General features: G+C 41.0%; 1 protein-coding gene across 9 annotated transcripts in view; it reads right to left on the reverse strand.

The window, feature by feature from the left end:
* Pcmt1 (protein-L-isoaspartate (D-aspartate) O-methyltransferase) overlaps positions 1-15,647 on the reverse strand; it is a 50,456-nt gene that overhangs the window by 15,481 nt on the left and 19,328 nt on the right. For all 9 annotated transcript variants that reach the window (XM_076926813.1, XM_076926817.1, XM_076926810.1 and 6 more), the window contains exon 2: positions 821-925. In XM_076926813.1, the coding sequence (XP_076782928.1) occupies positions 821-925 (105 nt within the window). The remainder of the gene's footprint in view (positions 1-820; positions 926-15,647) is intronic.

Genomic DNA, 15,647 nt, shown 5'->3' on the forward strand with positions numbered 1-15,647 from the left:
GGATTTACAGGCTTACACCAGGAAGAATTTTCTTCATATTTATAAAAGGAAAAACTTTCATAAGTATAGTAAGTCTGCAAAGTCTTAGCAGAATTAGTTTCCATCCAAGACAACACTAGCAGGCAGGCGGCCAGCTTGGGAGACTAGCAAGGCCCTCAGCACGCTCGTCTGCCGCCCGGTGGCAAAGCCCTGTCTTGTGCTGAGTTTTAGCCCGTGTTTCTCTTCCTTTCTTCCTTCAAGATTTATTTACCTGCTCCTGCCTCTGAAGCAGCTTTCACTGAGCGGTGGTAGCAGGTGCCTTCGGGGTTCAGAAGCTCCCCAGGATCTTCTTGCTGACTGTCACAGTGCTTCAAAAGAAGACATGGCAGCTGGCCGACAGAATCCTGAGGCACTTCTAAGCCTCAAAGGCGCCCACTGCCAAGGCTCAGCAGCTCAGCAAAACCTGCTTCAGGACAAGGAATTAAACGCGGCACTTTCTAAAGACAAAGCCAGATCATCCATGAGACCAGTGAAGTAGAGCTATATGTGACTTAGTTACTTAAACCTTTAAGTCCCGATTTTAAAAATCAATGCTCATATGCAATTTCAAAATTAGGATCCTCAATAAACAGCACTCAGCTACAACTCTTAGGTTTCCATTAAACTTTTGTTTTTCCTTAAATTATTCCCAAACTTCCTAACTCGCATAATTTTTTAAAGACAGAAAAAGATGCATTTTGCTACAAAGGGTGTGGCTGGGATATAAAACTGGGCGACAACATTTCCAATGGGGTTATAATCAATATATGTATACTGCTCTTTTTAGAAATAAAAAGCTTACCTATTGATTGTGGAGAATCCATGTAAGGGTTAGATTTTGCATAGTGGGAGCGGTCTGTAGCCAGCATCACTTCAAATACTTTATCTGTTTTGATGATTCCATTCTCTGAAATGAAGAGACAGTTATTTTAAGCAGATGTGACATCAGATGCATTTCAGAATTACTCTGGCTGCACTGCAGAGGTCAGAAAGAAGCAGACAAGACCGTTGCCGCCATAATCCAGGCAATGTCACTTGCCTCTACTGACAGTAGTCAGATGGAGAAAATGAGAAGGGTGTCAGTTACATGTAATATATAATGTACACTGAGCTGACTGAATGACTGAACTGGGGTAGAAGTCAGGTAACAGATGACAATCATGCCATGACTTGAGAAAACCCAGGAAGAAATCAAGATGAGTGGGAGCTGGGGTCACACAAGCAGGAGTACTGAGAGGTCACAACTCATGAAGCTGAGGCTCAGAGAGTCCTGGGTTAGAAATCTGTCTCCATCCACACAGATGATAACGAGTAGACAGGGAAGAACACAGAGAGAAGGCAAATAAAAGCCAGTGCGAGGCAGAAGCAGCATAAAGCGGAGCCTTCAGCATGAGCAGCTCAGTAGGTGGCTCAAGCCTGTAAATCCAGCCTAGGGAAGCAGAGGCAGGCCGTTCACAGGGATTCGAGGCCAGCTTGGTCTACATAGTGAGGCCAAAGCTAGACAATGCTACATAGTAAACCCCTGCCTCAAGAAAGGCAAAAAGGGGAAACAAACAGAAGGACTAACCACAGAGGAGAGGTAAGCTAAAGGCCCAGCTGACAGTGTTACAGAGTCCAAAAGAATTGAATCTTTCAAGAAGGAAGTAAGGTCAATTACATATACATTTACTTTCCCCAGCAACTAGTTATTTCATATTGTATGTTAAAAATTTAGTGGGTATGTGGAACATGCTTTTAATCTCAGTGCTTAGGGGGCAAAGATAGGCAGATTCCTCTGAGTTCAAGGCCAGCCTGGTCTATATAGCTAGTTCACAGTGAGACTCTTACTGACTTAAAACAAATACTTCAATAACTCTCATAAAACCATGCTTATAGTTACTCAATAAAGCTCTTAGTTCTCTCTTAACTGTGTTCATTGGCTATGGGACATGACAAACTCCCACAAAAAGACAAACAAACAAAACACCCTAGTTACAGATCTACAAGCAGTAAGATTGAATGGTCTTGACTTCAGCACTCCTGGAGAGAAAGTTTTCTTGCTGGTTTTGTTTTGCTCTTTAGAGACAGGGTCTCACTATGTAAGTCCAGGGAGAACTTAAACCTACCATTTTGAGTCAACACCCTGGGCACCGAGATTACAGAAACTTCAGCAAGTTCAGAATAAATAAAATGTTTAAACCAAAACATACTTTCCTTTATTTGATATTATAAATAGCTATTTTAAAATGAGACTTCAGTAAAAAGCAACATAAGTAGCCTAAATATTTATGCAAACTTATGTCATTTAATCATCAGTTGTGGAACTTCCAATTTTTAAATGTTAATGATGGCCACACAGCTGCTCAAAAAAGACAACAAAATAATCCCCTAAACCTGAGATCAAGAAAGGGCAGACATGGCCTACAAACATCACTCTACCAGAAGGAGAATACCAAAGAAAGAGGAAGCAAAGACACAGATTAAACATTGATAAAATCATTTCTCCAAAAAGGAAGTACAATGCTTAATGGGGCGGAGCTTAGACAAGATGCTAACAGTGCTAAGTACTGTAGGAGGCAGAGGCCTGTGCTCACGGGTAAGTACTAGGGGAACACAGAGGTATTCTTCAAGGGGCAAAGTGTTCTATCTGTTATCCACCCAGAAGGCTGGAGCAGATGAAATTTCTAAACTGGTAACCTTTGTGCTGTGTGCTCAGAGACTTTCCTGGCACCTGAAACTCCCCAAGACCCTTGTAAGTTTGTTGTTCTCAGTCAGTCAATAGATCCTATCTTTATGGACTTTTCAGAGTTTCGATGCAGTCATGTCTGCCTTGTATTTCACTTACTTTGTTCCTCAAGGAGATTTATGTGTGTTTTGTTGTGCACCCAGGGTTGAATTAATTACCACCAGAATATTTTTCACCAAATTGTGCTGTGATTAAATATGTCTACAATAAACAACTTGGAGTCAGACTCCAGAGCTTGAACCACTACCAGCTACTGTGTTGAACCAAACTGCCTTCCTGCCTCCCTCAGCTCATCTCTCTGCACCCCATTAATGACACAGAGACTGCTCCCTTCCCACCTCTCCCCAAAAGATACTATAATATTCAACACATGGCTAGGGTTTGGAAGAGCACGGTACTGGCTTCAAGAAATGTCTTATAAGACACTGGGCCAAGGGTGTCAAGACCAACAATAAAAGAAGACTTAACAAATGACAGTAAGACAACTAGAGAGCCACAGGTAAGGGCTTAGCTTTGACCTTCCCTTATGACCATATAAAAATGAATTAAAGGCAGATTTTTTTAAAACTAAATATAGAGCCAAATGAATCTGTGAGTTTGAAATCAGCCCGATCTACAGAGCAAGTTGAAGCCAGGACTACAAAGAGAGACCCTGTTTCAAAAATCAACAAAACAAAACTCCATGCCTAAATATAAGAGCCACATGGTAACCTTCATAGAAGAAGAGATGCTAAGGGCTGGAGATGGCTCGGGGTCAACAGCACTGAGGCTCCTGCAGAAAACCAGTTCTATCCCAGCACCCGCATGGTTGGGTTCCATGGGGTCTGATGCCCTCATCCAACCTCTATCAGCAGCAGGCATGCACATGGTGCACATACATGAAGGTAAAATACTCAAAAACACATAAAATACATCTAAAAAATGTAAAAGAAAGTGGGCAAGTATTCAAAACTTTAGATTTGACAATAAATTCTTAAATATCAAAACAAAAGCATCAAAACTAACACAATTATAGAATAAATTGTGCATCAAAAGACCTTCCCTAATTGGAAGGCTTCATAACTGATGGAAAAACCTCAATGATTTGGTGGGAGAGGATATTTATAAATCCTTTATCTGCAGAGTCTTGGCCAGGTATGATGGCATGTCTCCAATCTTAGCATTTGGGAGGTGGAGGCAGGAGGATAACAAGTGCAAGGTCATCATCTGCAGCACAGTGAACTTGAGTCAGCAGGGTAACATGAGACCCTCAGTGGTAGAGGACGTGTCCAGCATGCCTCAGGGCTCTGAATTCAGTCTATAACTCTACCAAAAATAAAACCCAGAAAGTTTTTTTTTAAAAAAAAATGACCCAGGGACTGGAAAGATGGCTCCAGAGTTAAGAGTAAATGCTACCACTGCAGCAGGCCCAAGTTTGATTCCCAGCACCTGCATTAGGGGCCTTACAACCACCTGTAACCCTAGCTGCAGTGAGAAAGCCTATGACCTCTCCTCAGGCACTTATATGCACATAACCTCTCTTCCACACAACAGATTTGTAGAGAGAATCTCTTGTGCACTGTGTGGAAGTAGCACCTTTCAATAAAATTCTAATGGCCTATTAGGAAAAGACAAGAAGTCATAGACGGGACTTCTGGTAGAGAGACTGGAACTCTGGGGGATAGTCAGAGGTGGGGGATTTCACCCTAGACTATAAGCAAGATGGACACATGAAAATGAGGAAAGGTAACTAGCCTTATGCAGTCTTTGACTAGTTTAAATAGGATTGATTGAGTTACAAGCAAGAACGAGCCAAAGCTTATGGCCGAGGCATTTATTCATAATTAAGTCTTGAAGTCTTTATTCTAGGAACAAGGAGGCCAGGTAGAAATGCTCATGATTAGTTTTCTTTTTTAATTTAATCCTAAAAGAAAGTTGGAAATAAGAAAAGATGACCCAATTTTTAAGATGTGCAAAGATCTAACTAGACAATCTCCACAATACACAGCCCATGATCCACATGATCCACGTTACATAAAAATATGCCAACCAGCATTAGTCATCAGAAAAACAGAAAGTTTAGCCACCATGAAATACCATTTGTTACTCACTAAGATGGCTATAATAAAGAGGAACATAAGAAGCCAACACCAGTAGCAACACCTGTCCTCTCAGGAATTTGAGAGGATAACACAGTAAGACCCTGTCTCTTAAAACAAACAAAAACATACACACAAATGATCACAGCACTATTTAGAATAGTCAGTCAAAAAGTAGAAACAGTTTAAATGCCATCAAAGGATGAATGGATATAAAATGTGGTGTATCTGTACAATGGAATATCACTTAGCCACCAAACAGGATGAAGTATTTACTCATAAAAATGGACAAAACTGAAAAACCATGCTGAGTGAAAAGGTCAGTTATAAATTACTATATATTATATGACTTCTAAATAAAATATTAAAAAATAGATTAGTAGTTGAAGCAACTACTAAAAAGTTGAGGATAGCAGGAGACTATAAAGGTGAGACCAGACACCATTCTAGACTATGAATATGTCCATGTGACCCACAGCAGGGGTTGTACATCTTTGCAAACAGCAAAACCCTTGAATGTGACTTAAAAGAGTAAATTACACTGTGTGGGATTTACTGTAGTAAAGCTGGGTAAGGAAAAACCACTTTAATGGGCAGGCAGCAAGCCGTGCCCTGCTCAACAGGGAGGGGGCGTGGCTCCTGGTGATGAGACTGAGGAACAGAAGCATCCATGGAAACAGCAGCTGAGCCTGTCTCCTCCCCTCCCAGTTCTCACGTCAAGCACTGCCATCATGACCTGTTACAAATCTGCAATCACACAGAGCTCCTGGGGTAGCCTGAAGCCCCCACCACAAAAGCACAAGACAAATGGAAAAACTAAGCTGATCTCCAAAAAGAAAACAGAGACGGAAGCTCTTCAGCGATGACTACACAGCTGATCTGAAGCGCCCTGGAAAGCAATCTAGGGACAATCAACTCTAAAACATGTTCTGGAAAAGTGATCCATTTTAAAGACAAAAAATAATTAAAACCTCAGGCAGGTAACATTGAGTTTTTAGAAGAACATTCAAAGCAAAGTGCAGATGAAGCAATGTTCAATAAAGTCAGCTGAAGACCACCCAAGGCAATAAGGAAAAACCGCGGCCACACCCTGACCTCAAGAGCCCCAGCCCAAGCTGAAGGCAGACACTCAGCCTACACCTTACAGCACTGCCAGTAAACCAAGATCTAGGCAAAAGCATCCCAGCAGGGGACGACCTGCCGCTGCCAGGTAAACTCCACAGTGAAGGGAGCTGCAAAAGGGACATAAGGCATTGTTCCAGAAGAAATGTTCTGTGGTGATAACCAGCAAAGGGCAAAACAGGAAGCATTTTAGGCTTTGCTGGCCATGTGGGGCACTGTAGTGGGGCAAGAACAGCCACACAGTGAACGACATATATGCCTTTGTCACCGTAAGTGTTTATAAAACCTGGAATCAGCCAGATTTGGTCAGAGAACTGTTAAGTTTACCCCTGATCCTTTTCAGGATTCAGTGATGGCTGTGCATTGGGTTTGTCACATTCTAACTCAATTGAAGTGTAAGCTGAGGATTCCATTCCAAGTCAATCTTTCAACTATCAAGGTTTCGGGGAGAAATGTTCTGAATGTGCATGAATTTAAGAATGGCACACACGTAACCCTTCTAGCTTTTTTTTTTTTTTTTTTTTTTCCGAGACAGGGTTTCTCTGTGTAGCCTGGCTGTCCTGGAACTCACTCTGTAGACCAGGCTGGCCTCGAACTCAGAAATCCGCCTGCCTCTGCCTCCCAAGTGCTGAGATTAAAGGCGTGCGCCACCACCGCCCGGCTCCCTTCTAGCTTCTTAAAACGTGAGTCACAGCCCTCTAACTGTAGAAGTTAAAAAAAAAAAAAAAAAAAAAAAAAAGTGGGACAACAAGTAAAATGCTTCTGACAGTGTATAGGGGGCTGGAGGACCCTACTTCAGTTATCAGCACCCACATCAGAAGGCTAAACCATGCTACATTCGATAATTTTTGGCAATCTATGACATATTTAGTTACCACTGTGCAGAAATATTTCTTTCAAATAGCAATGTTTTGTCTTTAGATGTGCAAAAAAAATGTACTGTTTGCTTTGCATGTGAAGACTAATTAGAAGTTAAACATACACTTACCATTAGCCTTTTTCAATAGTGAACAACTTGCAACCCACCCATACTCAATCTGTTTGCAACCTTAGGGTACCAGGGCCCTAATTAATTAACTATAATATGGCTATTGTGGGTCCAAATATGCAGCTGATCCAAATAAGAGTTTTAAAAGTAAATGTAACAGAATTTTAATTATAAGCCAAAATTTTAAAAGTTTGAAAAACTAAAGGCCATATTAAGAATGGATACATTTTTTTTCCAACTTGGGGTATAGAAAAGGACAGAGAGTGAATCAAATTTAAGGTGGAAAAAAAAATCACAAAACTATTACACAAGAGGCCAAAGTGGGGTGGGGAGGTGGGTGGGCATGCCTTTAACCTCAGCACTCAGGAGGCAGAGGAAGGCAGATCTCTGTTTGAGGACAGCCTGTTCTACATAGTTCCAGAACAGTCAGGGAAACACAGTAAGACTATCTCAAAAAAAAAAAAAAAAAAAAAAAAAAAAAGTATTGCAGAATTACAGAACCATCATGATTTATACATCAATAAAACTATGGTGAGGCAGTTTCAAGCAGATGATAAGACTATAAAAAGAAGAAAGCTATTTTGTGTCTAGTGTCACTAGGACAGGTCTGTTATAATGGATGCAGGGAACCAAAGAAAAACAGCACACTGCACCTCATGAATAGTGATAGTCACTTGTTTATGATTTTTAAGTTGGCAGAGCAGACTTACTCAGTTTTCAGAATAAAACATTATTTACTTTAGTAAACACATTGTTATTAAACTGGAAATGAGACAGAGCTTGCTAACATCCTTTCTTTAAAGATGGGTGGGCTGAAGAGTGTGCCCTGCTCGATTCCAGGGAACCAGAGTTCAGATCCCAGCACTATCAGCAGGTAGCTCACAAGTGCCTGTAACTCAGAGGATCTGATGCTCTCTTCTGGCCTCCTCAGATACCTGCACCCACACAGACAAACACATACACAAAATAAAAGACAGACCTTTAAAAAGACGGAGCAAGTAGTAGTGTCAGGTTATAGACCCAAGCAATGTGAAAGGATGTAACTTACCACAAAGGCAGGGCTTGGAGCAGAGCATTTGCCTACCACGTTAGAGACCCTAGGTTCTATCCCATCACCTCTAAAACAGTTACAAGGCAAACTACAAAGAGAAACCAGGGATTAGGATGTGGCCAAGTGAGGACTAGGGGAGCCTCGGCTTACTGGGCCAAATTGACAGGACAAAAGCTGGTATCTGAAAGTGATACAATAAGAAAGCCATTTAAAAATATGATTTAGAAACAAGAAAAAAAAAAAACTTTTTAAAGGAGCTCAGTGGGTAAGGGTCTCTGCTACCAAACATGACAACCTGACATCTATCCCTGGGTAGTCTTGCCACAGGTCCAAAACCATAGGGCCAATCAATATGGACCAAAGTCTTCAAAACTGCGAAGCAGAATATACTCTTACATAAATTATCTTAGGTACTTATTATAACAAGAGAGAGCTGGCTAATAGAAGTTGGCATTGCAATGCAGGACAACTGACTACACCTACACCTGAAACACTACAATCCAGTCCTGGGAACGCCATGGGGAGAACCTGAAAGACCGAAGAAGCAAACTAGAGGAAAGTAAAGGCGCTAAAGCGCAGTTTACAGGTGGTTCCCGTGGAGACTCAGAGGGCTAGAACACAGACTGGAAAGCAGACATTGAATGCTACCCCAAGGAGGGGCCCATGGAAGTGATTCTATGGCAACTGGGCTAAACATCACCCTTGTTAACCTGTAGGAAACAGTTGGACTACATTTTATCCATGTCTCAAGACGGTGGGAGCCTGAGCTTAGACATCTGTACATCTGTAGAGAAAATGTTAGAGCAAAACCAGCATTCAAGCTGTGGTATGAATATTACCAGCTAAATGCTTTTAGCCAAATTTACAGCTAGGAGTAGGAGGAAAAAGAACAGAGCAGAATAATTTGAGAAACTTGTAGTTTGGCCAGAAGAAACACCTATTAAAGGTGCAGTCGTTGAGATGAACACCACTAAAATAAGGCAAATGCTTTGCCCTGGAACAGTATGCATCTGGGGAATCAGTAAGACCCCATTCATTACAATAAAAAGTTTACTTCAAAAACTGTCCATGCAGAGCTGGAGTCAAAAGAAAAAAAAAAAAAAAAAAAAAGCAATGTCCATGGATCTGGAGAGGTAGCTTCAGTTGGCAAGGTGCCTGCCTTGCAAGCACAAGGACCTGAGTTTAATCCCCAGAGCCTAAGTCTAAAATGAAAGGAAGGAAGGAAAAAAGGAAGGAAGGAAGGAAGGAAGGAAGGAAGGAAGGCAGGCAGGCAGGCAGGCACTAAGTGGTTCTCTGATTTCCACGTGCATGTACACATACACCCACGCTCACCCACGCTCACACACTCCCCCCAACCTTGTATTAAAAGAAGAGAGACTTGGGCTAGAGAATTAGCTCAGAAGTTCCCAGCACCAATTAGCTCCAATTCCCAGCACCTACGTGGTGGCTCCCAATGCAGTTCTGGTCTCTGCAGGCCCGACATGTATATGGTACATAAACATATGATCAGGCAAACACAAATATACATAAAGTAAAAGTAACTTTCAAAAAGAAGAAGAAACAAGAAAGAGATAAGAGACCTAGAACAGCATCAATTTAGGACTCATTCTGTTTGCAACCATCAAGGCCCAAGAGGTCCTAACCGTAGTGAGTCCACTGCGCAGAGGCAGACAGTGGCATTACCCTGATGATTATTTTCCAGGAACTGAGAATGCCAAGTTCTGGGCCTGGAGAGATGGCTCAGCAGATAAGACCACTTTACTGCTCTTGCAGAGGACACAGTTATGGGCCCAGCACTGGCAGCTCAGGGCTGTACCAAGAATCCCTGTCTCAAAAAATAAAAACAATCCCAAACCCTCTTTTGGATTATATAAGCACCGGGCCCTATGGTGCCCATACATGCATATATACAGGTGTGTGTGCGCACAATAATCAGACACATTAAGCAAATAAATCTTTTTAATAGAAATTATGTAATGGTCTAAGTCTAGATATCCACTAAGAATACAAACAAAACAAAACAAAACAAAACCTGGGAAGCCAGGCAATGTGAGGTAGAGTTAGAAGCCCCTGTAAGGAGCCCTGAATGATGTAAAAATAGTGGGGCTGAGGGAGTGAAGTGTGGGCCGCAGTGAAAATCCTGGGAAGTCACAGTTTTCAGCAACATGCAACACCTTCCAAAGAAAAGTGCAGGCTGAAAGAGTGAAAGACAACACCTGTAGGTAGGGCTGCCCAAACCCTCAGCTTCTGAGGAAACAACCTGAATACCAGACCTCAGAGTTGGGGAGCTTTCGGTTTGCTCTGCTGGGAGGGGGTGTCCAACCCATTGTTCTATGCCCCAATTATTCCCTCTTGGAATGTAAATGTAATGCCTTTGCTTGTCCCAATGCTGTATCTTACAAGAATGTGAGGTGCCCTTTTGATATCTTACAGGGACTCAGAGCTAAGTCTGCCTTGGGTCTCAGAGACCTTGGACTTCGGAGCACTGATCCCAGAGCAGTGAGAACTGAAACTCCTGGAGAACTAAATATATTTTGTGCGGTGGATACATTTAGTCCTCCTCCAAGAGTTCCAGTCTTCACTGTCCTGGTGAGTATCAACAAGCTGACAAAATTCTCACCTTTTTTCATCCAGAAAGGTTAAATAAGGTACCAGTTGACTCAAACTCAAAACACACTGAGGATAGAAAGTCTAAAAAAGACTAGATTTAAATTCATACTATAATCAAAGTAATTTATGTAACAGCAAGCAACGCAAAGTGTGCTAAGTACAGATGCTATTCACACACGCTGTCACCCTCTATACCTGTCGGTTTAGTTGATCTGTAAAAAGTAAACTGTTTCAACATAACTTCCCAAGGAAAGCCATGCTTCTTGGGCTCCTTTTCACCCATATATAAAGTAGGTAACACTGACAGTATTAAAATGTTTACTTGTCTGGCTCCTGAAATATACATACTGCATAGCATCACCTAACCATTGATGCTATAAAATCACATGATCGTGGATTTACAAGGTTCCTCTGAGAACTGGTGTATATTCAAACCTGACAACAAATCCCCCTGCAGTGTTCCTTACAGTGAAATGGTCAGCCATCCTCTGATCATACCCAGTGACAAAAAGCATCATTGTCAAAACATTTTTCCTTTTTTCCCCCCCTCAAAACCAGGTTTCTCTGTGTAGTCCTAGCTGTCCTGGAACTCCCTTTGTAAACCAGGCTGACTTCGAACTTAAGAGATCTGCCTGCCTCTGCCTGCCGAATTCTGAGATTAAAGGTGTGTACCAGCACCACCTGGCTTCTTCAAAGCAAACCTGATGGTTAGGCTGGGGTAGCTCTGTGAGTTTTTTGTAGTAAGCCCAAATCTGCCACCTGCTTTGACCCTCTCCTTTCTTCAAGTATAGTATTACTCCATACAACCTTCAGTTTCCTACGTTGGTCACTTCAGTCCATCAAAGTACCGTCTACGATGCCAACTCTGTTGCTATGTTTGTCACACATGTCCAGCAGTCTTTGGTACCACTGTCACCCATAAACCAGCTCAGTCAGAAATCACAGGCAAACAAAAACAGCACAATGCAACTTTCTCTTCCTACAGCTTAACTTCACTTTAAATAGAAGAGCCAACCGTCTAGATCCATGGGTGAATGATCAGCTGGCATTTCAGAAGTACAGACAGAAGGATCAGAAGTGCAATGTCACTCTCAACTACATGGCAAGTTTGAGGATAGTCTAGGTGTACATGAGAAACTGTTTCAAAACAAAACAAAACAAACAGATAAAACCGGACACAACAACAATAAAAATGCTTTTAGGACTGAACAACTGTAAATTATCATAATCTTATATATTCAAATACCAATAAAGGACTCTACTTTAGGTATACTATAGCATAACAAATCTCTTCTTTCTCCCAAATAAATTCCTGATCTGCTCCTCACCCTGGAAAAACCAAACCAAACCAAAGTCTGCTGTTCACTCACTTATTTCCAACTTAGAAACTAGCAAAGCATCCCAGGTGCCCCTCTAAAAACTTCTGCTGTCATACCCTTGGCTTGTCCCTGGTCTTTTCTCCACACCTCATATCAAACTCATATGAGTTAATCTGACTGCTCTTCAGACCTCAGCTCTATCCTCCTAGCTGGTCTGTCCTTCTACCAAGTCTCTGCTCAAAGGAGGTACTAGTGAGGCATTCTCCCCTGCGACTACGAATCCCCTGTCCCATGCTTTGACAATGGTCATCCTATGAGGTTCTATTTACTTTATTTAGCTGTTCACTGTAGAAGAAAGGGTATTTGTTTTGCTCTTCCTCTGGCCCTAGTGATTGGCACTTAGAGAGTACCCACCTCCCAGGTGCAATCAGTGCAGTTACTCAAGAGGTTGAAGGAGGATGATTAGGCCCAATTCTAGACTAGCCTGGGCAATTTAAGACCTTGTCCTGCCAGGCAGTGGTGGCACACGCCTTTAATCCCAGCACTTGGGAGGCAGAGACAGGAGGATTTCTGAGTTCGAGGCCAGCCTGGTCTACAGAGTGAGTTCCAGGACAGCCAGGGCTACACAGAGAAACCCTGTCTCAAAAAAACCAAAAAAGAAAAAAAGAAGACCTTGTCCTGAATTTTAATAAATAAATAAATAAATAAATAAATAAATAAATAAAGAGAAAGCATTCAAGTACTCACTGGGTGACTGGTAATCCTAAAACATTTTATTTGCAAAGTGAAACAATCAAGGATGGAAAGGAAACATATTTTGAAATAATCCATACATTAAGGAACTGGGTTGAATTTTGCCCTTTTTATGAATAAACTAGTTGGAAAGAGGAGAAGAAATTGCTCATCTTATTTTAAGTAGCCAGTGTAAATTATTTAAATATGACACTGAAATCCAAGCAAGAATCTCATGCCCCTCAAAGAACCAAAGTAAAAGGGAAGGCTCTGAAAACCAAGAAGGCACTGCTGAGAGGCATCCACGGCCACAGCTACTACCTCGCAGCAGCCCAACAAACTAGAAGCTGGCCATCATCAAGTGCCCCCTGAACACTGAGTCAGCCATGCACAGAGTGCTAAAAGACTGAACCAGAATTTTCCTTAAACTTTATTTTAAAAAAATATTAATGATAAAGCTGAAACAGTGGCAGAATTTGTCCTGGGATTTTCAATTCTCTGTGTCTATGTAGTCCCAGGGTTTGCAGCTGCACATGCACAACTCAAGAATTCATTAGCTGGGCTCGAGAGATGGCCCAATGGTTAAGAGCACTGACTGCTCTTCCAGAGGTCCTGAGTTCAATTCCCAGCAACCACACAGTGGCTCACAACCATCTATAATGAGATCTGATGCCCTCATCTGGTGTGTCTGAAGACAGCCACAGTGTACTCACATACATATAAATAAATAAATAAATAAGTAAATAAATAAATAAATCTTTAAAAAAAAAAAAAAAAGAATTCCTTCACTACAGTCTCCAGCTTCAGCAGTCTAGTATAACAAGCTCTGCAGGTGATCCAGGACTGTAAGGCCTGCTTACGTTTTAGAGAAAACTGTTCAAACTCACCAAAGAACAGTCATCACAACATAAGCCAATGAATGATAAGAAATCTATCACATGGTCTCAAATGATGTATCAACTATAAAATCAAATACAAAAGGAAAAGTAAACAATTTCAATAAATTACAATATTCACATAATCACATTTTGTGAAAAATCACTTCCAATTTGGACACCCCTTTACTTCAGTATCATCATGATCATATTTCTAAGACTTCAATTAAAAGCCCTTAATTTTGGAGATTGGCAGGCCACTCATGGGAGAGTACTTGTCTAGCATGTCTAAGACCCTAGGTTCAAACTCAAGCACCACAGAATAAAAAACAAAATTTAGGAAAAATCTTTAAGAAAGAAAGACGCAGATATTTTCTTTTTTGGATTTGTTTGCTTGTTTTTCAAGACACGGTTCTTCTGTATAGCCCTGGCTATCCTGGAACCTGATTTGTAAACCAGTAAACCAAGCTGGCCTCAAACTCAGAGAGCTGCCTGCCCCTGCCTCCCCACTGCTGGCATGCACCACCACAACCCTGCAGAAGCATATATTTTCGAATTGTGTGCCAAAGGCAATTTTCATTTGGGTAAATACCGTTTTTAAATAAATGATAGATAAATAAAAATCAGCTGTTTAATTAGAATTGTCTCAAGTCTAAAGTCCCAGAAGTGTTCAAGTATTTTTTAAAGAAAGCTAAGTAATTTGAATTCTCTTATTTCCTCTTACTAATGAATTATACACTTAGTATGAAACTAAATATCTAATATATATATATATATATATATATATATATACACACTATATACTATAGATGTATAGTATAAAACTAAATATCTACCACCTATAAATGTCAAATACTTCTTGTATCCTTAGAAGTTTCAGTTAAGTAATACAATAAAGTAAAGTGATTATAAACCACTCGGAAAAGATTTGGTCTGGGGTTACCACAAATTTGGCTACAAAAGAGACTTTAAAAGCCTGATAGATCCCAAATGTCTACCACAGCCAAGTGTCTACCGTGCTAACCTCCTGGGGGAAATTACCTAGTCACAATTCATGTTCAGAATAGTATACGCTGCAATTGGAGGCACTTAGCTCATGTTAACAAATTTTATAGAACATTTCTAATACTGAGCTTATGTGTAAGCCACAAGAACATAAACACTTTTCACTACTGACTCAGTATTTAAACATCTACTTCCTATAAGATGTACTTCTACAAAGAGAATATTGACAAAGGTCGATAACATTTTGCCATCTAAACACACTTCATCGCCTTTCATTGCAAAACAGTAAATATCTAATGTTTGTTTAACTACTGTGCAATGATGACTACTAAGTGCCAAATAGTCCTCCTTCTCTCATTTACCCTTTTGTTCCCTACACAGACCTCAGCATTTAATGCCACCTGAACTGGCATTCCTGGGAGGTCAGGGTTGGGGGGAATGAGTACCGATTCTTTGATAAATTCCATTGTTTATGGTTCCAGCCCTCCAGGAGATTATGAATAGAGTTGGGAGGTAAGACAAACACCTGAAAGGCTTTTAAAAGAAGACACTCCCAGGCAGTGGTGGCGCATGCCTTTAATCCCAGCACTTGGGAGGCAGAGGCAGGTGGATTTCTGAGTTCAAGGCCAGCCTGGTCTACAGAGTGAGTTCCAGGACAGCCAGGACTACACAGAGAAACCCTGTCTCGAAAAACCAAAACCAAACAAACAAACAAACAAACAAAAAGAGGAGGAGGAGGAAAAAGCTCAAGAGAAATTAAAAACATCACCCGGCAGACTATGATTATTTTTGCAAACTTGGTGGCAAAAGGAACTGTGAATTCTGACCAGAGTGAGAATAAGAACTTGCAGCTCTTCTTGGTCTTGGTCTCTGAACCAGACAACGCTCTATTTCAATTTAGAAAAGGAAGTGACACAGCATTCATTCTACCCTGAAACTATCATCAAAGGAAGGAATAGAGTACAACGACTACAGAGAATGCTATTCTTTACAAAAACGAAAATAACAACAAAAAACCTTTTCAAACACGCTTTTAAAAGCCAATGGACAGTCTTGAAAAAAAGTTAGAACATTATATACACACAATGGTCTGCTGGATTCAGGACCTCCAAAGGCTCCAAACA

The sequence above is a fragment of the Arvicanthis niloticus genome, chromosome 28 (genome assembly GCF_011762505.2).
Source record: "Arvicanthis niloticus isolate mArvNil1 chromosome 28, mArvNil1.pat.X, whole genome shotgun sequence".
In the NCBI taxonomy this organism is placed as follows: Eukaryota; Metazoa; Chordata; class Mammalia; order Rodentia; family Muridae; genus Arvicanthis; species Arvicanthis niloticus.